General features: G+C 55.7%; 1 protein-coding gene across 3 annotated transcripts in view; it reads left to right on the top strand.

The window, feature by feature from the left end:
* The window catches only part of DDR1 (discoidin domain receptor tyrosine kinase 1), a 305,588-nt gene that overhangs the window by 261,157 nt on the left and 23,315 nt on the right, over nt 1-21,116 (top strand). For all 3 annotated transcript variants that reach the window (XM_085632879.1, XM_085632633.1, XM_085632714.1), the window contains 2 exons: nt 15,004-15,131; nt 15,609-15,809. In XM_085632879.1, the coding sequence (XP_085489005.1) occupies nt 15,004-15,131; nt 15,609-15,809 (329 nt within the window). The remainder of the gene's footprint in view (nt 1-15,003; nt 15,132-15,608; nt 15,810-21,116) is intronic.

Genomic DNA, 21,116 nt, shown 5'->3' on the forward strand with positions numbered 1-21,116 from the left:
TGCTGATGAAGGCCACCGGCTGGTCATGACCCTCGGGGTTCAGTTGGGAAAGAACCGCTCCGATGCCGTGGTCGGAGGCGTCTGTCTGTACAATGAATTCCCGACTGTAATCGGGGGCCTGGAGCACAGGGGCGGTGCACAGGGCGGCCTTCAGCTTTTCGAAGGCCGCTTGACAGTCGGGGGTCCAGTTAATCCGCTTCGGCTGGTTTTTGGACGTGAGACCCGTGAGGGGCCCCACAATTCTGCCGTAGTCCCTCACGAACCGCCGGTAGTAGCCGGTGAGCCCCAAGAAGGCTCGGACCTCGGTCTGGATGACGGGAGGCTGCCAGGACTGGATGGCAGCAATTTTAAGTTGCAGCGGGGCCACCAGCCCGCTTCCCACCTGGTGCCCGAGGTAGGTCACGGACCCTTGACCAATTTGGCATTTGCCGGCCTTAATCGTGAGGCCGGCCCGCTGGAGGGCCTGCAGGACCTCTTGGAGGTGGAGGAGGTGGTCGGACCAGTGGCGGCTGTACACAGCGATATCGTCCAGGTAGGCGGCGCTGAACTCTTCGAGCCCCGCCAAGACCTGGTTCACTAGACGTTGAAAAGTAGCGGGGGCATTCTTCATGCCGAAGGGCATGACCTTGAAGTGGTAGTGGCCATCGGGGGTAGAGAAGGCGGACCGTTCCTGAGCCCGGGGTGTGAGACCGATCTGCCAGTAGCCCGCTGTTAGGTCGAAGATGCTGAGGTAGCGGGCGGCCCCCAGCCGGTCGATCAATTCATCCGCTCGGGGGATAGGATGAGCGTCGGTCCGGGTGACAGCGTTCAAGCCCCGGTAGTCGACGCAGAATCTCAGTTCAGGTGTGGTGCCGGGGGCAGCGGCTTTGGGGACCAGTACAACCGGGCTGGCCCAGGGGCTGTCCGAGGGCTCGATGACCCCGATCGTGAGCATTTTGGCCACTTCCTCTTGGATGCAGGCCCGTACCCGATCTGGCACGCGGTAGGCCCGGTGTCAGATAGGGGAACTGTCCCCGGTGTCCACGTCGTGCAAGCACCAAGGGGTGATCCCGGGGGTAAGGGAGAACAGTGTAGCGAACCGCAGCAGGAGGTCCCGGCAGCCCTGGCGTTGCTCTGGGGTGAGGGTATCGGAGACCCGGACCCCGTCCACGGAACCGTCGTTCTCCTGAGTCTTCAGGAGATCCGGGAGGGGTTCGGAGTCCTCCTCCGCCCCACTGTCCGTAGCCATCAGGAGGCTGAGTTCTGAGCGCACAAAGTGTGGTTTGAGTCTGTTGGTGTGGAGGACCCGAAGGGGGTTCCGGGGGGTCCCCAATATCGATGAGGTAAGTGACGGGGCTTTTGCGCTCGACCACTTTGAAGGGCCCCGTCCACTTATCTTGCAAGGCACATGGTTCGGTGGGGGACATCACCCACACTTGTTGACCAGGTTCGAACTCGACGGAGGAGGCATTGTGATCGTACCATTTTTTCATGTCCTCCTGACTGGCCTCGAGGTTCGCCTTGGCCATCTCCCTGAAGCGCCGGGTCTGATTGCGTAGGGCCAGGAGGTACTTGAAGACGTCTGGAGGGGTCTTTAGGGGGGCCATCTCCCAGCCTTCTTTGACTAGGCTGAGGGGCCCTCGCACAGGGTGCCCGTACAGGAGTTCGAAAGGGCTAAAGCCGAGGGACTCCTGGGGAACTTCTCGATAGGCGAAGAGGAGGCACGGGAGTAGTACATCCCACTGGCGACGGAGGGGCTCTTCCAATCCCCCAATCATCCCCTTGAGGGTGCGGTTGAATCGCTCCACTAGTCCGTTCCCTTGGGGGTGATAGGGGGTCGTGAATCGGTAGGTGACCCCGCACTGTTGCCAGAGGGACTTCATATATTTTGAGATAAAGTTTGTGCCTCGGTCGCTGACGACTTCTCGGGGGAAGCCCACCCGGGAGAAGATCCCCATTAGGGCCCGGCCAACCACCGGAGCTGTTACAGTTCGTAGGGGCACCGCCTCGGGGTAGCGGGTGGCGTGGTCCACCAGTACCAGGATGAACCTATGTCCTTGTGCCGTGCGGGGGTCCAGGGGCCCCACAATGTCTATTCCTACCCTCTCGAACGGGGTGGTGACCACTGGGAAGGGTTGCAGAGGGGCTTTCAGCTTACGGCCGCTCTTCCCACTGGCCTGGCACGTGGGGCAGGACCGGCAGTGGTTAAGGACGTCGTTCCGCATCTTCGGCCAGAAAAAGTGAGTCACTAGGCGACTGTAGGTTTTGTCCTGGCCCAGGTGTCCAGCCAGGGGGACATCGTGGGCCAGAGTTAGTAGGAAGTCTCTGAAGCGGAGAGGTACCACCAGCACTCGACTGGCCCCTAGCTCGGTGATTCTTTGTTCGCTGTATAGCAGGTCGTTATCCCAATAGACCCAATGAGTTCCAGTGGAGTCCCCTGCGCTCTGGGCGCTGGCTTGCTGGCGGAGTCCCTCGAGGGAGGGGCAGGTCTTTTGCTCCTGGCGGAACTGTTCTTGGGTGGGCCCCCCTTCTTGACGCCACTGAGCCAGGCCGGGAAGGTCCTGGGGTTGCGCGACCCCTTCGGCCGTTGGTTCTGGGGGGTTGGCCTTGTCGTTGTCCTCTACTGGGGCGACCGGGGGCGGAGGTGCTGGCCATTCTCGTTCTTCTGATCGGGGGACGGCACGGGCGGCCATGGACCGGGTGGTTACGCAGGCCCAGTCCGGGAGGCCCAGCATCCCCAGGTGCTCTCTTCTTTCGACGGTGGCCCACGGGGAACTCTCAAGGTCATTCCCCAGGAGGCAGTCCACGGGGGCTTCATCCCGGACCGTCACCTTCAACAGGCCGGAGACCCCTCCCCATTCGAAGGGGACGCAGGCCATTTGACACAGACTTTCGGAATTGTCGGCTGAGCGGACGGGGCAGAGAATGTTCGGCAGGATCTGCTCGGGCTTCACCAGGTGACAGCGGACGGCCGTCACACTGGCGCCTGTGTCACGTAAGGCCTCGGCCCGACGCCCATTAATGGTCACCCACTGGCCGTATTTCCGGGTGTTGGCGGGTAGGGGAGCCCGCGGGGCCATGTCTTTTCCCCCTAGGCACGCTAGAACCATGGCGGCCGGTTCCCACTCTTGCTGGGCCGGCTCATATTCTTCCTGTTCCTCTGATAGTCGTTCTTCCCCCAGGGCGGCGGCAGCTACCTGGCGGGGCTTTGGTGTTTGGTTCTGCGGGCAGCTCGGGTCATTGGCATAGTGGCCGACTCGCTGGCATCGGTGGCACGTGACGTTGGCTCGGAACCCCGGGCGCATCGGGGGGTTGCCCCGGCCGGCCGGGGGCGGGGTGCTGGCCACGGGTGTTGCCGGGATGGTGTCTCTCCCTCGCCCCTGGCCTCCTCCTCCTCCCCGGGGACGGTGCTGGCCTTGGTTGTTTCGGTTTTGTTCGTGTGGTCCTCTCCGGCCCACTCGGGTGTTTTCCCATCGGTCAGCTTCGGCGGCGAGTTGCCGGGGGTCAGTCAATTTACTGTCGAGGAGGTGCTGCCTGAGCTCGACGAAACAGTTGTTCGACAGGTGCTCCCATACCATAAGGTTAAAGAGTTGCTCGTAGGTCGTTACATGGCTCCCCTTGATCCAACCCTCGAAGGCTCGGCTGAAATAGTTGACGTACTCCACCCAAGTTGTACCCGGGATCCGGGTGCAGTCTCGGAACCTCTGGCGGTACATCTCGGGCGTGAGGCCGTAGCGGGTGAGGAGGGCAGCCTTCATGTGGTCGTAGGACGACATCTGGTGATCTGGGAGCTGCAATAGGGCATCGCGGCCTTCGTTGACGAACCTCCCCCATAGTCCGGCTCCCCAATCACTCCGGTCGATCCGGTGGGAGGTCATGGCGATCTCGTAGGCTTTGAACCACTGTTGTATGTCGTCCTCTCGGACATACTCTCGGACAACATCCTTGGGGATGTGGACTTTTTCTCGGTTGCTCCCGGGGTGTGCGGTCGCTCAGGCACCCCCGGTTCTTTATTCTGTTTTCGAAGTTCTATTTCCGCCAGTTTGCGCTCGTGTTCGAGTGTTATTCTTTTTTCCTCGAGCTCTCTCTGTCTCTGTTTTTCTTCCTGTTCTTCTCGGAGCCGCAGATGTTCTAGATTTAGCTTCTGCTCGGCTAACTTTAGTTCACCGTCCATCTTGAGTCGTGCCATTTCCAACTCATGTAATCTGGTTCTTTCTCTTTCTTGGATCTCCTCCTGCGAGAGGCCCATTCCCCGCTCCTCGGGAGCCGTGGCGTTCCCCTCTGGTGCGACACTGTTTTGGTCGGGGGATCCTGCGACCCCAGTTTCTGCCCACGACTCAAGGGCGCACTTCAAATCGTCTTTGGTACTCAGGCCGGTGGTAGCAATGCCTAGTTCCATGCAGAATTGTTTAAGTTCGCGGTGGCTATATTCTTCCAACTTATCCATTTGGAACTTTTCAGTGGAACCGCTATCTTTGGCTGACATCGTGGTTTTGTCGTGGGGTGAGCTACTCTCTGTACGATTACGCGTTGATTCGGATCGCGCCGCTGGCCACCAATGTTAGACGGACCGGGAGGGTCGGCCGAGGACAAGGGGAGAGGTCTCCGGGGAGAGCCGTCTCCAGCGATCGTACAGATAAATAACTTCCCCCCCACAGACAGACACCACACAAGGAGAAGATTTAGCGTTCTTTATAGGCAATTTCTTACGGTACGATGAAATGGTACAAGGAGGTCTGGACTCAGGGGTCCCCTCGATTCAAGTCTCTCAAGATGGGGAAAGGGGGTAGCGGGACAGTCTGGTTACCAGTCTGGTAGTTGAGATGGTATGGTGGATAGCTCACAATCCTCGAGCTCGGTGTTCTAGCTGGGACGGGCCGCAGCAGCGCCAGCAGGTCCCGGTGAAGATGGTCGATACACGGTCCGCGGCAGCGCCAGCAGGTCCCGGAAAGATGGTCGATACACGGTCCGCGGCAGCGCCAGTAGGTCCCGGTGAAGATGGTCGTTACAACGGGCCGCGGCAGCGCCAGCAGGTCCCAACGAGGATGGATGTTGCAGAAGGCCGCGGCAGCGCCAGCAGGCAGGACGATAGTTCACAAGGTAGGGCTACGGCAGCGCCAGTAGTCCGTCAAGGCTGAGTTCTCTCGGTGTCTCTCGACTCCAGGATACAACTGCCGTCCTGCTCCGGAGCTGCCCTAGTTATAGGTCTGGCGCCCTTTGATGTCCAGACCCTCGCACTTGGAGGTCGGAGGGTCCGGGATGAAGGTGTCCAGACACCCAGCAGGGGGTGGAGCCAGCGCCTGGGGGAGCTGGAGGCGATCGGCACCTGGCGGGGGAGAGCCCTTGACGCTTCGTTCTCCCATTGACCTGCCAAGTGGTCCGCTCACCTCCTGGGTGGATGGTGGTGCCGGGATGTCGGGGCCGGCCAGGCCCAGGGTTAGGGTCGGGTGGAGGCCACGCGGCCTCGTGGCGCAGGGCCCAAGATGGCGGCTTGATCCGGCCGGGGGAGCCGGTGGTGGCTCGGTCCCGGGATACATGGAGGTCCGGGGGCAGGAGTTCCGTCGGGAGACGGGGTGCGGGTGATTCTTGTGGGTCACGCCTGGCGGGCCAGGGCTTGGGCCCTGTCATGCGGGGAGGGAGCAAGCCCTTCGTGTGGCCTGTCCAACACACCCATACAGGGTTTCTCACTTGTGTCACCCCTACAGGGGTTCTCGCTTGTATCACCAATATCGGGGTTCTCGTTTGTGTCACTGCTACAGGGGATCTCGCTTGTAACATCCCTACAGGGGTTGTCTCTTGTGTCAGCCCTACAGGGGTTTTAGTTTGTGTAGCCCTACAGGCGTTCTAGCTTGTGTAAGCCCTACAGGGGTTCTCGCTTTTGCCACCGCTTCAGGGGTTCATGCTTGTGTCACTGTTACAGGGGTTCTCACTTGTGTCACCCCGACAGGGGTTCTCGCTTGTTTCACCACTACAGGGGTTCATGCTTGTGTCACCCCCACAGGGGTTCTCGCTTGTATCACCCCTACAGGGGTTCTAGCTTGTGTCAGCCTTACAGGGGTCTCGCTTGCATCAGCCCTACAGGGGTTCTCGCTTGTGTCACCGCTACAAGGGTTCTCGCTTGAGTCAGCCCTATGGGGGTTCTCGCTTGTATCACCCTGACAGGGGTTCTAGCTTGTGTCAGCCATACAGGGGTTCTAGCTTGTGTCAGCCCCACAGGGGTTCTCGCTTGTTTCACCCCGACAGGGGTTCTCCCTTGTGTCACCCCTACAGGGGTTCTCGCTTGTGTCAGCCCGAAAGTGGTTCTCGCTTGTGCCACCGCTATAGGGATTCTAGCTTGTGTCAGCCCTACAGGGCTTCTCACTTGTGTCACCGCTATAGGGGTTCTCGCTTGTTTCACCGCTACACGGGTTCTAGCTTGTGTCAGCCCTACAGGGGTTCTCGCTTGGGTCACCCCGACAGGGGTTCTCGCTTGTGTCACCGCTACAGGGGTTCTCGCTTGTAACACCCCTACAGGGGTTGTCACTTGTGTCAGCCCTACAGGGGTTCTAGCTTGTGTCAGCCCTACAGGGGTTCTCGCTTGTGTCACCCATACAGGGGTTCTTGCTCGTGTCACCCCTACAGGGGTTCTAGCTTGTGTCAGCCCTACAGGGGTTTTGCTAGTGTCACTGCTACAGGGGTTCTCGCATGTGTCACCACTACAGGGGTTCTAGCTTGTGTCAGCCCTACAGGGGTTCTCGCTTGTGTCACCCTGTTGGACTTGGCCCTTTTTCCCTGATTTTTTTCGTTTTTGTAGTGTTAAGGTGCAGGTGCTTACTTCGCCCAAGATGGCTGCCACAGACCCCAGCTACTGCAGAGTGGTCGTTTTTCATAGTAGCACCCTAGCTGCCAGGAGTTGGCTGGGACCCACAACAATGTTGCGACACCAGCCCGCTTTTTTGTCCTATACCTAGAGTGGGGAAGCTCCTGGAATGTGCTGGAACCTTCTGGAAGAAGGGTGGGGTTTTACTTTTGCCGCCTTAGGAGGTGGTCACCTGACCTAGGGCTACTTAACAGAGGGAGGGAACTTTTTCTAGTTAGTTGGGGTAAAGCAGACTTGGGGAACCCACGCAGGAGTTTTAGGCGGTAGGGCCTAGACAGGGACTTATGCCTCTGAAGGTGACAGGGTTTAGGCACTGCCCTTTAAGTGAGTGAGGGATCCTGTACTACCCACTGATCTGGCCCAGCGATAGGGAGACCCCGGAATGACCTGCCAAGCCTGACTAGGAGGGAACTAGTCACCAACTCACCCCCCCCCCCCCCAAGGAACAGAACTTTTAAGGGCGCGAGAACCAACTGCGCCACCCAGACTGCAGAAACCTACTTCTGAAACTACTGCTGAAACTTAATCTTGGAACTTTCTCCTCAAAACTCCCTGCTGGACTGCTGGGGGATCAACCAGGTACTAGCGCTGTGACCCCTGCGCTCCCCGACCTTGCCTGGGATCCCCCTAGTCCGTCCTGTACCAGGCGCTGGTCGCCGAAGTCACCCCTTAATTTCTGCCCCCCCCCGGGTGTGGGGATTCAAGGCGCACTCACCGCTACGGCCCAGGGCCGGGAAACTGCCCCCTGTCGTCACCGGGGCCCGCGGAGAAGCCCGGGGCCCCGCCGCTGCCGTCGCAGCCGAAGAATCGCGACCCCCAGCGCCGAGAAGGCCTCGTTGGGCCCAGGCGTCTGGCCGCGGCCGCGTAGGCCTGAAGCCGAGCCCTCGCATCACCTGACGGGGGCGGACTGCCGAACGCCGCCCCCGCCGTCGCGCCATTGGTGGATTGGGCCGCGCCCCCGCAGACCGCACTGCCATTGGCGGCTGCGGGCGTGGACCCCTGCAGCCACAAGAAGATCCCCAGAACCCCCGGTGAGGCCAGCGGAGCTCCCCGTCACGTCTGACCCGACCAGGAGCTCCGCGCGTTGTCCCCCGCTCCTCGCACCACTCTACTCGGTGGAAGAAGCTCAGGAGGGAGGCCCTCGGCCCGGACATCGCCGGGCGGCCTGGAATCCTGTCGTGAGGTCCCCGCCGGTCGGAGCGCTGATTGGCGCGAGACACGTAAGGAGGCGGGATCCCCTCCCACCAGAGAACCCGTCGCCAGGGCCGACAGAAGGCCAAAGACCAAGGTAACCCCTGGGGGAGGCGGGCGGAAGGCCGTAAGGAGGCCCCGAGTTCGCCCCTCCCCTGGGGAGATTCCCCACCAGGCCCCCGCTTCCCTTCGAAGCGCTGACTAGACCGGGATAGAGCGCCATGTGGAACTGCCCTAGTTAAAGCGCCAAGGAGCTGCAGAGCAACCCCCTATGTGGAACTGCCAGATCTAAAGTGCCCCTGATTCACTAAGCAAAGCGCTAGGCGGGACTGCCCTGAAGCGCTATTCATGGGATCTGTGCAGCGCTGGGCCAAATGACCTATTGGAAGCGCTGTGAACTTGCCTAGAGCCTGAGCTAACGGGGCTAATAATTTGCTTTTAAGCGCTAGCAAACTGCTAATTACAGTGCCATTTGCAGACAGCCTGATTCCAAGCGCTGTTGACCTGCTGTGTGCGGCGCGATATTCTTAGGGCCTGGTTCCCAGCGCAATTGAATTGCCCTGTGCAGCGCTATGTGCCATGTTTATGCAACCTGAGTTTTAAGCGCTATTAATTGTTGTGCACAGCACTATCTCCCTAGAACCTGATGTTTTATGGTAGCCAGGTGTGGCCAAGTTAAGTTTAATGAGTTGTCTTTGAACTGAAATGCCTCTGCATGTATAATGATACTGCCAGTGACAATCTAATGAATTGCATTTGAACTAGATAAACTTGATTGATTTTTAAGTGAACCTACTGTGTGGTGTTAATTATTGTGAGCGCTTTCTGCTTCAGGGGATGTGTGTGCTGTATGGTTGCTTCACACGTAAGCCTTCAGGTGCCCAACCGCTCGAGTCACGCTACGCCTTTAGGGCCCGGTGACCCCAGGTCCTACATTGTTGGCGAGCGGTGGGATAAGGACCTGTGACCATACAGCACCCTCCAGTGAAGCGGAGGGCGCCGCAATTAGACGCCTTTTGTGGTTAGGCTCTTCAACTGTTGATTACTGCATGGAGTGAATTCCACTGTCCAGACTGAGGGTGTAGAATCCCAGTAGCCGGAAACTGTCCCCCACATCCTAGGATTTTTTTTTCCTCTTCTTCCTTAGTATCTAGGTCCCCGCCTGTCACGATGGAGTTCCGGTTAGCTGACCTCGAGGGGTACACTGTGAGGCAACTGAGGGAATTCGGGCAGGAGATGGGGGTGCCTGGGGTGCGGAAGGTCAAAGGACCTTAAGGGCATGGGTAGAAGCCCACCCAGAGGGAAGAGGGGATGAGGGACAGGAGGCGCAGGATGCCCCTCAGGAGGAGAGCGCGCAGGAGGTACTAGACCTGATCAATGGGGATGTGTCCGAAAATGGGCCACCAGGGAGACGTTCTGGGGCCAGCAGTAGGGCAGGGTCCAGGAGGAGCGCGTCTCCAGAGGAGTATGAGGACAGGAGGGAGGAGAGGCGGTTGAAGTGGGAGCTAGCCAAGTTAGAGCAGGAAAGAGAAAACAAGAGATGGGCAATGGAGGAAAAGAGGATGGCGCACGAGCTCCGGCTGAAGGAGTTGGAGCTGCGTGCCCTCCAGATGAATGTGTCCAGTGAGGACACTGGTGGCAGCATACCGGAAGCTCCACAGGAGCTAGAATTTTATTTACCCCAGGATGACATCACCAGGGTGTCTAAGGAGGCATTGGTGGGTGACCCCGAAGGGGGTGGTGCAGGGATCTCCCAACCCAGCGAGGTGGGAGAAGTGGCAGATAGCCCAGTTAGGTCCCAGGGAGAGAGGGTTGTAGGGCCTCACGACCTATCTATAGGAAGGCGTGAGACGGGGAGGTGTCCCGAGGTGCCCCAACCGCAGTCTCAGGGCTTGGAGAGTTCCGCAAGGGAGCCCCAGGTTGGGAGCCTAGGCTGTCCCGATGTGCCGCCCGAGGAAAGGGAGCCCCTAGTGTCAGGAGGACCCAGGGCGACTGTAACCAGCGAGCCTGAGGTTCTGGGGTTGGCCCAGTTGCAGGATTTAGATCCTGGGCTGGGGTGCCAGGCTCAGGGGTTGCCTGACCTGGCGGGTGGGGCCCCTGTTAACAGGGTCCCCCCGAAATTGACTTCCAGGGGTGCTTTTCCCGTTAGGAGGGTGCTGAAATCTGGAAGGGGGTGCAGAGGGAGGAAGGTCTCGCCTCGGGCACCGGCTCAGCCTAAGGGTTTAGACCCTAGGTTGAGAAAGCAGTTGAAGGGTCAAGGCCCTGTACTGAGGAGACAGTGGTGGTCTGAGGGTGCCTCGCAGGGTAGGGTAAGGAACCCCAGAAGGAGAGTTAGGGGGAGGAGAGCCTCGCCCCTGAAGGCTGGTCAGCCTAAGGGTGTGGACCCCAGGTGGAAGGACCAGAGGCAGTTTAGGACTGCAAGGAGGAGGACCGGAGTGGTCAACAGGCACTACAGGCCTGGGGCTACTGCCCCCCACTCCGCGAGATCACCCGGGCCAGAGACATCTGGACGGCCCAGGGGCTGGTCCTGGCCACAACTAGCTAGGGAGCCCCAGTGGGGTGGTTTCGTTGGTCCAGGAAGGTTTGTTAGGGAACCATCGGGTTCCAGAGTGGAAGAGAATCTGCCGTTGCGGGCCTGCGTCCACCTTTTCTCGCCCCAAGCAGGGAAGACCATCAAGGCATTGATCAGTCTACCCTGGCTTTCGGCTGGAAGGGGGTTATGTTGGACTTGGCCCTTTTTCCCTGATTTTTTTCGTTTTTGTAGTGTTAAGGTGCAGGTGCTTACTTCGCCCAAGATGGCTGCCACAGACCCCAGCTACTGCAGAGTGGTCGTTTTTCATAGTAGCACCCTAGCTGCCAGGAGTTGGCTGGGACCCACAACAATGTTGCGACACCAGCCCGCTTTTTTGTCCTATACCTAGAGTGGGGAAGCTCCTGGAATGTGCTGGAACCTTCTGGAAGAAGGGTGGGGTTTTACTTTTGCCGCCTTAGGAGGTGGTCACCTGACCTAGGGCTACTTAACAGAGGGAGGGAACTTTTTCTAGTTAGTTGGGGTAAAGCAGACTTGGGGAACCCACGCAGGAGTTTTAGGCGGTAGGGCCTAGACAGGGACTTATGCCTCTGAAGGTGACAGGGTTTAGGCACTGCCATTTAAGTGAGTGAGGGATCCTGTACTACCCACTGATCTGGCCCAGCGATAGGGAGACCCCGGAATGACCTGCCAAGCCTGACTAGGAGGGAACTAGTCACCAACTCACCCCCCCCCCCCAAGGAACAGAACTTTTAAGGGCGCGAGAACCAACTGCGCCACCCAGACTGCAGAAACCTACTTCTGAAACTACTGCTGAAACTTAATCTTGGAACTTTCTCCTCAAAACTCCCTGCTGGACTGCTGGGGGATCAACCAGGTACTAGCGCTGTGACCCCTGCGCTCCCCGACCTTGCCTGGGATCCCCCTAGTCCGTCCTGTACCAGGCGCTGGTCGCCGAAGTCACCCCTTAATTTCTGCCCCCCCCCCCCGGGTGTGGGGATTCAAGGCGCACTCACCGCTACGGCCCAGGGCCGGGAAACTGCCCCCTGTCGTCACCGGGGCCCGCGGAGAAGCCCGGGGCCCCGCCGCTGCCGTCGCAGCCGAAGAATCGCGACCCCCAGCGCCGAGAAGGCCTCGTTGGGCCCAGGCGTCTGGCCGCGGCCGCGTAGGCCTGAAGCCGAGCCCTCGCATCACCTGACGGGGGCGGACTGCCGAACGCCGCCCCCGCCGTCGCGCCATTGGTGGATTGGGCCGCGCCCCCGCAGACCGCACTGCCATTGGCGGCTGCGGGCGCGGACCCCTGCAGCCACAAGAAGATCCCCAGAACCCCCGGTGAGGCCAGCGGAGCTCCCCGGTCACGTCTGACCCGACCAGGAGCTCCGCGCGTTGTCCCCCGCTCCTCGCACCACTCTACTCGCTGGAAGAAGCTCAGGAGGGAGGCCCTCGGCCCGGACATCGCCGGGCGGCCTGGAATCCTGTCGTGAGGTCCCCGCCGGTCGGAGCGCTGATTGGCGCGAGACACGTAAGGAGGAGGGATCCCCTCCCACCAGAGAACCCGTCGCCAGGGCCGACAGAAGGCCAAAGACCAAGGTAACCCCTGGGGGAGGCGGGCGGAAGGCCGTAAGGAGGCCCCGAGTTCGCCCCTCCCCTGGGGAGATTACCCACCAGGCCCCCGCTTCCCTTCGAAGCGCTGACTAGACCGGGATAGAGCGCCATGTGGAACTGCCCTAGTTAAAGCGCCAAGGAGCTGCAGAGCAACCCCCTATGTGGAACTGCCAGATCTAAAGTGCCCCTGATTCACTAAGCAAAGCGCTAGGCGGGACTGCCCTGAAGCGCTATTCATGGGATCTGTGCAGCGCTGGGCCAAATGACCTATTGGAAGCGCTGTGAACTTGCCTAGAGCCTGAGCTAACGGGGCTAATAATTTGCTTTTAAGCGCTAGCAAACTGCTAATTACAGTGCCATTTGCAGACAGCCTGATTCCAAGCGCTGTTGACCTGCTGTGTGCGGCGCGATATTCTTAGGGCCTGGTTCCCAGCGCAATTGAATTGCCCTGTGCAGCGCTATGTGCCATGTTTATGCAACCTGAGTTTTAAGCGCTATTAATTGTTGTGCACAGCACTATCTCCCTAGAACCTGATGTTTTATGGTAGCCAGGTGTGGCCAAGTTAAGTTTAATGAGTTGTCTTTGAACTGAAATGCCTCTGCATGTATAATGATACTGCCAGTGACAATCTAATGAATTGCATTTGAACTAGATAAACTTGATTGATTTTTAAGTGAACCTACTGTGTGGTGTTAATTATTGTGAGCGCTTTCTGCTTCAGGGGATGTGTGTGCTGTATGGTTGCTTCACACGTAAGCCTTCGGGTGCCCAACCGCTCGAGTCACGCTACGCCTTTAGGGCCCGGTGACCCCAGGTCCTACACACCCTGACAGGGGTTCATGCTTGTATCACCCCCACTGGGGTTCTTGCTTGTATCACCCCCTACAGAGGTTCTCACTTGTGTCACCGCTACAGGGGTTCTTGGTTGTGCCAGCCCTACAGGGATTCTAGCTTGTCACCGCTACAGGGGTTTGTGCTTGTGTCACCCCTACAAGGGTTCTCACTTGTGTCACCCATACAGGGGTTCTTGCTTGTGTCACCACTACAGGAGTTCTAGCTAGTGTCAGCCCTATAGGGGTTTTGCTTGTGTCACTGCTACAGGGGTTCTCGCGTGTGTCACCCCCAAAGGCGTTCTTGCTTCTGTCACCTCGACAAGGATTCTCACTTGTGTCACCCCTATAGGGGTTTTAGTTTGTATCAGCCCTACAGGGACTCTTGTTTGTATCACCCCTACAGGGGTTCTCGCTTGTGTCACCCCTACAGGGGCTCGCACTTGTGTCACCGCTACAGTGTTTCGTGCTTGTGTCACCCCCACAGGGGTTCTCGCTTGTGCAATGTATCTTTTGGGCTTCGGCTGAGGGAAAGTGTCAAGTTGGAAGCCCTGTGAAGCTCAAGAACAAGGTGTGTGCCAACTCACTGCCTCCTAACTCATACTGTGCCCTGCTCACGACTAATGACAGCGGCCCGCCTCTGTCACTCTAGGCATCATTCATGGGACTAACCGGGCACTTACTGCAGGGGTCGCTGCTTTCCACGGTCCTGCAGCAGCGACCCCGTGATTTTAGTTTAGCCTTGTTACCGGAATAAAAGTGGTCCTGCTCAGATGTGGCCTTACCATTTCAGTTAAATCTTGAATAACACATGCACCCCTGGCTTCTCTCCTCTCTCCAACCTGTGTATCTGAGTCACCTGTGTTTCTTGCAACCCTGGTTTCTCTTTATCATACCACTTTGCATCCCATGTTTCTGTGCACCGCATGTTTCTGTGCTTCTTTCTTTCTGTACTCCTTGCGGTTCTTCTCATGCCTTCTTTCTATGGACCAATGGTTTCTGTGAACTCCTATTTCTCTCCACCCTTCATCCCTCGCTTCTTTGCACCTCTTGTTTCTCCCCACCACTTGCCTCTGTGTATCCCTTATTATCCTCGCTCCATCATGTTCTGTGCTCATGGTGTTTCTGTGCATCCCATGGTTTTGTGCCCTCTGTGTCCCATGTTTCTGTGCATCCCATGTTTTGTGCTCCCTGTGTTTCTGTGCATTCCATGTTTTTGTGCTCCCTGTGTTTCTGTGCATTCCATGGTTTTGTGCTCCTTGTGTTTCTGTGCATTCCGTGTTTTTGTGCTCCCTGTGTTTCTGTGTATCCCATGGTTTTGTGCTCTCTGTGTCCCATGTTTCTGTGCATCCTATGTTTTTGTGCTCCCTGTGTTTCTGTGCTCCGTGTTTCTGTGTATCCCATGGTTTTGTGCTCTCTGTGTCCCATGTTTCTGTGCATCCCATGTTTTTGTGCTCCCTGTGTTTCTGTGCATCCTATGGTGTTGTGCTCTCTGTGTGTCCCATGTTTCTGTGCATCTCATGTTTTTGTGCACCCTGCATTTCTTTGCATCCCATGTTTTTGTGCTCCATGTGTCCCATGTTTCTGTGCATCCCATGTTTTTGTGGTCCGTGTGTCCCATGTTTCTGTGCAACCCATATTTTTGTGCTGCCTGTGTTTCTGTGCATCCCATGTTTTTGTGCTCCCTGTGTTTCTGTGCATTCCATGTTTGTGTGCTCCCTGCGTTTCTGTGCATCCCATGTTTTTGTGCTCCCTGTGTTTCTGGTCATCCCATGGTTTTGTGCTCTCTGTGTGTCCCATGTTTCTGTGCATCCCATGTTTTTGTGCTCCCTGTGTTTCTGTGCATCCCATGTTTTTGTGCTCCCTGGGTTTCTGTGAACCCTGTGTTTTTGTGCTCCTTGTGCTTCTGTGCATCCCATGTTTTTGTGCTCCCTGTGTCTCTGTGCATCCCATGTTTTTGTGCTCCCTGTGTTTCTTTAAACCCTGTCTTTCTCTCCTCCACCCCCAGGTTCACTTGTGTGAGATTGACAGCCCGCAGGACCTGCTGAGCCTCGAGTTCCCATTCAACATCCGCAAGGGGCGCCCCCTGATGGTGGCTGTGAAGATACTGCGGTCCGACGCCACCAAGAACGCCAGGTACGGTGCGTTCCTCCCACTTCCACACACCTCACCCTCCCTTCCTGCCACCTGAGCTGCTCTGTCACCCCTTTCTCCCTCTGAATTTATATCGTCCCCTCTCTGCCCCCCGCTCTGTCCCGTATGCACTGTATCCTCAACCTGTTACCCCACTCTCTGTTTCCCTCTCTCTGTCCCTCACCCTCTGACCCTCACCCTCTGACCCTCACCCTCTGTCCCTCACCCTCTGTCCCTCACCCTCTGTCCCTCACCCTCTGTCCCTCAACCCCTGTATTGATCTTCTGTCCTCTACCCTCTGTCCCTCACCCTCTCTTCCACACCATTTGTCCCACAGGCTCGGTCTCCCACCCTCCCCTCCTCAGCTTCTACCCTTTCCTCCTCCACCTGATCCCTCACCCAACCTTACATTTGTCTCTTCCTGATTTGGGGCTGAAGCATGGCTCTCTTTGTAACCCACCCCCGTGTCTCTGGCTGCAGGAATGATTTCCTAAAAGAGGTGAAAATCATGTCCCGCCTTAAGGATCCCAACATCATCCGCCTCCTGGGGGTGTGCGTGCAGGACGACCCCCTCTGCATGATCACAGAGTACATGGAAAATGGCGACCTCAACCAGTTCCTGAGCAGCCACGACCTGGAGGAGAAGATCAGCGGCAGCGCCTGCAGCATGCCGGGCATCAGGTGAGGCACCGGGGCGAGGTGAGGCGATGGGGTGAGGTGAGGCAACGGGGCAAGGTGAGGCACTGGGGTGAGGTGAGGTACCGGGGTGAGGTGAGGCCCCGGGACTGGGTGAGGCAACGGGATGAGGTGAGGTGCTGGGGCGAGGTGAGGTAAGGGGCAAGGTGAGGTGCCAGGAATCAGGTGAGGTGCCAGGGCAAGATGGGGCCCTGGGGAGAGGTGAGGGGCCAGGAATCAGGTGAGGTGCCAGGGTGGGATGGGGTGAGGCGCTGGGGTGAGGTGAGGCACCGGAGTAAGGTGAGGCACCGGGAATCAGGTGAGGCAGTGGAGCTAGGGGAGGCACCGGAGCGAAGTGAGGCAGGGATGCGATATATAGAGGTAATGCCTATTAATGAGGTGAGGGCCTGGGATGAGATGAGGACCTTGGAATAAGTTGGCAGGCTGAAGACTATGCTAGAGGCCATGATGTTGAGATGAGGGACCATAGATGAGGTGAAGACCTGGGATTTGGAGATGGACCAAGGGGTGAGGTGAGGGCTCATAGGTGAGGTGAATACTCTGGGATGAGGTGAAGGACATAGGGATGAGGCAAGGGACCAAGGAATGAGGTGAGGTGAGAGACCAAGGGATGAGACGTGGGACCTAGGGATGAGGTGGGAGACCAAGGGATGAGGTGGGAGACCAAGGGGTGAGGCTAAGGACCAAGGGGCGATGGACCGAGGGATGAGGTGGGAGACCAAGGGATGAGATGTGGGACCAAGTGGTGAGGTGAGGGACCAAGGGGTGAGGTGAGGGACCAAGGATGAGGTGAGGGACCAAGGGGTGAGGTGGGAGACCAAGGGGTGAGATGTGGGACGAAGGGGTGAGGTGAGGGACCAAGGGATGAGGCTAAGGATCAAAGGGCGAGGGGCCGAGGGATGAGGCAAGGGACCAAGGGATGAGGTGAGGAAGCAAGGGATGAGGCAAGGGACCAAGGATGAGACGTGGGACCAAGGGGTGAGGTGAGGGACCAAGGGGTGAGGTGAGGGACCAAGTATGAGGCGAGGGACCAAGGGGTGAGGTGGGAGATCATGGGGTGAGGCTAAGGACCGAGGGGCCGAGGGATGAGGCAAGTGCCCAAGGGATGAGGCAATGGACCAAGGATGAGGCAAAGGACCAAGGGGTGAGGTGAGGGAGTGAAAAGCAATGTGACATGAGGACCGTGGTTTGAGTGAGGGCCTGTGGGTCATGTGAGGACCTAGTAATTCAGCGAAGGACCAGTGATGGGGTGAGCACCGTGGCTTCGGTGACGGCAGGGGATTGGTGAAAGGCCTGAGTTTGTGGTGTCTCAGTGTGTATACTTTCCTGAACATCGAGGGTTAGAGATGGCAGAATCCGCCCTCATTGGATCTCGCTTCCATTATGCAAATTTCCCTTATTTAGGTGGTTCTTACCTGCTCTACAGGTGCTTGTCCGGTCCTTGGAGCGCCCATATTTCTTATGGCTGTCCCCTTCTCTTGTACTACACTTGCACCCTTTAAAAGAGGGGGAGCATCGCTCCCTCTGTAGAGCTCTTAATGAACCGACTCCTGTGTTTACAGGTAACTGGGTAAAAAGGTCCAATCTTCCAAGTCCTTCACGGTCGAACACTGCGATATCTTGGCTATTCCTATATTTAACAAATTGAGACAAAATGGCCGAAGCTTCTTGTGCTTATCCAAGCTCTGGAGCGCTCAGCCAGACGAAGGACGAGCCGTGTCCAACTTCAATGACGAGCCGTGTCCAACTTCAATGACGAGCCTTGTCCAACTTCAATGACGAGCCTTGTCCAACTTCAACGACAACCCTTGTCCAACTTTAATGACAAACCTTGTCCAAGTTTAATGACGAGCCTTGTCCAACTTCAATGACGAGCCTTGTCCATCTTCAATGACGAGCCATGTCCAACTTCAATGACGAGCCTTGTCCATCTTCAGACAACCCTTGTCCAACTTTAATGACAACCCTTGTCCAACTTTAATGACGAGCCTTGTCCAACTTCAATGACGAGCCTTGTCCAACTTCAATGACGAGCCTTGTCCAACTTCAATGACGAGCCTTGTCCAACTTCAATAACAACCCTTGTCCAACTTTAATAACAAACCTTGTCCAACTTTAATGACGAGCCTTGTCCAACTCCAATGACGAGCCTTGTCCAACTTCAATGACGAGCCTTGTCCAACTTCAATGACGATCCTTGTCCAACTCCAATGACGATCCTTGTCCAACTCCAATGACGAGCCTTTTCCAGCTTCAATGACGAGCCATGTCCAACTTCAATGACGAGCCATGTCCAACTTCAACGACAACACTTGTTCAACTTTAATGATAAACCTTGTCCGACTTTCATGACGAGCCTTGTCCAACTTCAATGACGGGCCTTGTCCAACTTCAACGACAACCCTTGTCCAACTTTAATGACAAACCTTGTCCAACTTTAATGACGAGCCTTGTCCAACTCCAATGACGAGCCTTGTGCAACTTCAATGACGATCCTTGTCCAACTCCAATGACGAGCCTTGTCCAACTCCAATGACGAGCCTTGTCCAATTTCAATGACGAGCCATGTCCAATTTCAATGACGATCCTTGTCCAATTCCAATGACAAGCCTTGTCCATCTTCAATGACGAGCCATGTCCAACTCCAATGACGAGCCTTGTCCAACTTCAGCCCTTGAAGACTTGGCTATCACATGCAGTCTCACAGATCCCTCTTGAACCTCCTCATGGTCTAGCCCCAAGAAACCAATGGTGATCATGAGCTTTATAAATAACACTAACATAACATGTTGGTACCACCTGCAGTATAGCAGGGAGAAGGTGAAGGCTACTGGTTGGCATCAATGCGGGCTTCTCAATGTGTACATCGGCATGGATACAGATGAGCTAATGGCTTGTGGAGTGGGCGTGGTATTGCCACAAGTAAGCCAATGGCTTGTGGAGTGGGCGTTGTATTGTCACAAGTGAGCCAATGGCTTGTGGAGTGGGCGTAATATTGTCACAAGTGAGCCAATGGCTTGTGGAGTGGGCGTTGTATTGCCACAAGTAAACCAATGGCTTGTGGAGTGGCCGTGGTATTGTCACTAGTGAGCCAATGGCTTGTAGAGTGGGCGTGGTATGAGACTGGGACTGTCTCATTTCAATCCTACCTGGGAACTTGCGCCACCTGGCTGCAGAAAAAGGCTTTATTCTTTAGAAAAGTCTTGAAGCTGCATCGGATTCTGTGAGTTGTTTGTGCTTCTTGTTTCCACTGTCAGCCTTAATGCTCTTCACTTCAGGACTCCAGAGATGCTGTTCCTTGAACGTGTATGGCCATTGCTGAGCGGCCATTGATTCTGTGGAGCTGCTACTTACTCCAGACAAAGGACAGAGGTCACTATTTGTCTTGGGGCTGAGGTTTAAAGTTAGTGAATAGGAGAGGGTCTTCCTGCTCGAGTTTGGTTGGTGTCTGGGTGCAGACACCTCAGCTGCTTAAGGCCTCCTCATAGAGCTTCTTCTTGAAGGTCATTAATGGGCAGAAGGTGCCCGGCCCATCGCACAACTTCACTAAAGTACCCTGTAGAGAGCCTGGCGCCTGCCAAGGGAATGCTCTCCCATGTTCAGGAACCATCCATGAATGTGGAATAGCATTTAGAAATGTTCAAATATCATTAAATCTTGAAGGTGCAGCTGGTGACACCCATGGGTACTTGTTGCCAGCCTTGATTGGCAGTGAAAAGCGACACTCCGCCCCCTCAGGAGAGCGCAGTGATTTGGTGTGGAGAGACCGCTCCATACTTCCTGCGGTAAGTGCTGACCCGCTCCCCCCTGCTGGCAGCTGTGTAGGGTGCATGTTGTGTGTGTGTTGAGGTATTTGTATGGTACAAGCCCAGCTGGCATCCATGGGAGCAGCTACTCTTATAAATCATTGTGTTTTGTGGTAGTTTTCAAGAATATCTCAGAAGCTTGATGCCAGTGAGAGGATGTTTATTGCATTCCACTGCAGCTTGCGAAGCATGTCAAGTTTCCCACACTGAGCGTGTTGGCTGCGCCACCAAGATGGTGTCGCCGCAGCTGTCTCAGTTACTCGCGCTGACATCATGGCGGCGGCGCCTGCTCGTAAATGGCGGCACCTGCTGAGCCGAGGCGCTGAGCTCATGTCCCAGGATAAGTCAGAGATTCAGTTTCTCCCTATAACTAGGCTCTGCTCCCCGGCCTCCCCTAGGGTTAATTCACTGGTTGCCCTCAGCTTCACATCTGCCTAACTCCCCCCTCCTCTCTCTCCTGTTCTTTCTCCCACCTGTTCCTTTTACTCAAATTCTTTCACTCTCTCCATTAATTGTTGTTTATCTTTCTCTCTATCAATTCTTTCTAGTGCCCCAGAAAATATTCTCTTCTGCTTTCTATTTACGCGCTTTTTTTCTAGAACTTCCCCCTACGTTCTTCCTCGTCTCTTTCTGTTCCTTCTCTCCAGCCCTCTTCTCCCCTGTCTCCCTCTCTGCTGAATGTCCTTCACATGTGGTCCTGTCACCGTTAAAACAAAAATTCAGGGGACAACAGAACATCTGATCCTGCGCACTCCACCCACTGAACCAGTTACCCCTTTGGCTTAAAACGTATAAACACTAGCAATAAACTGTGGGATGTAATCTTATGTGATGTCTGATCAACAATTAAGTCCAAAATGTCTAACATATATTTATTGACCTCTATTCTTTAAGCATATACCTTTAGTGCACAAAGACAGTATACAAATTACAAATCCTTCCAGGACTTTTTAGAAGATGTAATTCATGAAGTTCATGGATCATAAAAGAAAAATGCATCTGGGTCGCCAACTAGGGTTTTGTGGTCAGAGCACCACTTCTTCAGGGCTGCAAGAGTAACACAAATAACAGTTTAGTTGCACTGCTTACTTTTCCAAATTGTGCATCAACAAATAATCATTTGCAAATACCATAATAATCACTTTCAAACTTCACAACTTTAGTTTATAGTGGACAAGAAGTTTAAATCCATAACAAAAAAATACAGGCCACCCACATTTATAATGAAAAAGATCCATTTTCATCTGCAAATCTACAGAGAGTTTAAATCAAGAAAGAGAAAATGCAAAAGCGAGAAATTCAGTAAAGTTCAAGAAATAAAATACATGTAATGAGGCGGCATACCTAAATAAACATATCAGGCATTTAAATAAAAAGATTTTTTTGTATGCATTTATCAAATAAGGAATATTTGTTAATTCTGTTAAGCAGCATATGCTTGATAACATGTTCTAAAGGGCAGATCGATACCCGAACCTTAACAATA

The sequence above is a fragment of the Triturus cristatus genome, chromosome 1_1 (genome assembly GCF_964204655.1).
Source record: "Triturus cristatus chromosome 1_1, aTriCri1.1, whole genome shotgun sequence".
Classification (NCBI taxonomy): domain Eukaryota; kingdom Metazoa; phylum Chordata; class Amphibia; order Caudata; family Salamandridae; genus Triturus; species Triturus cristatus.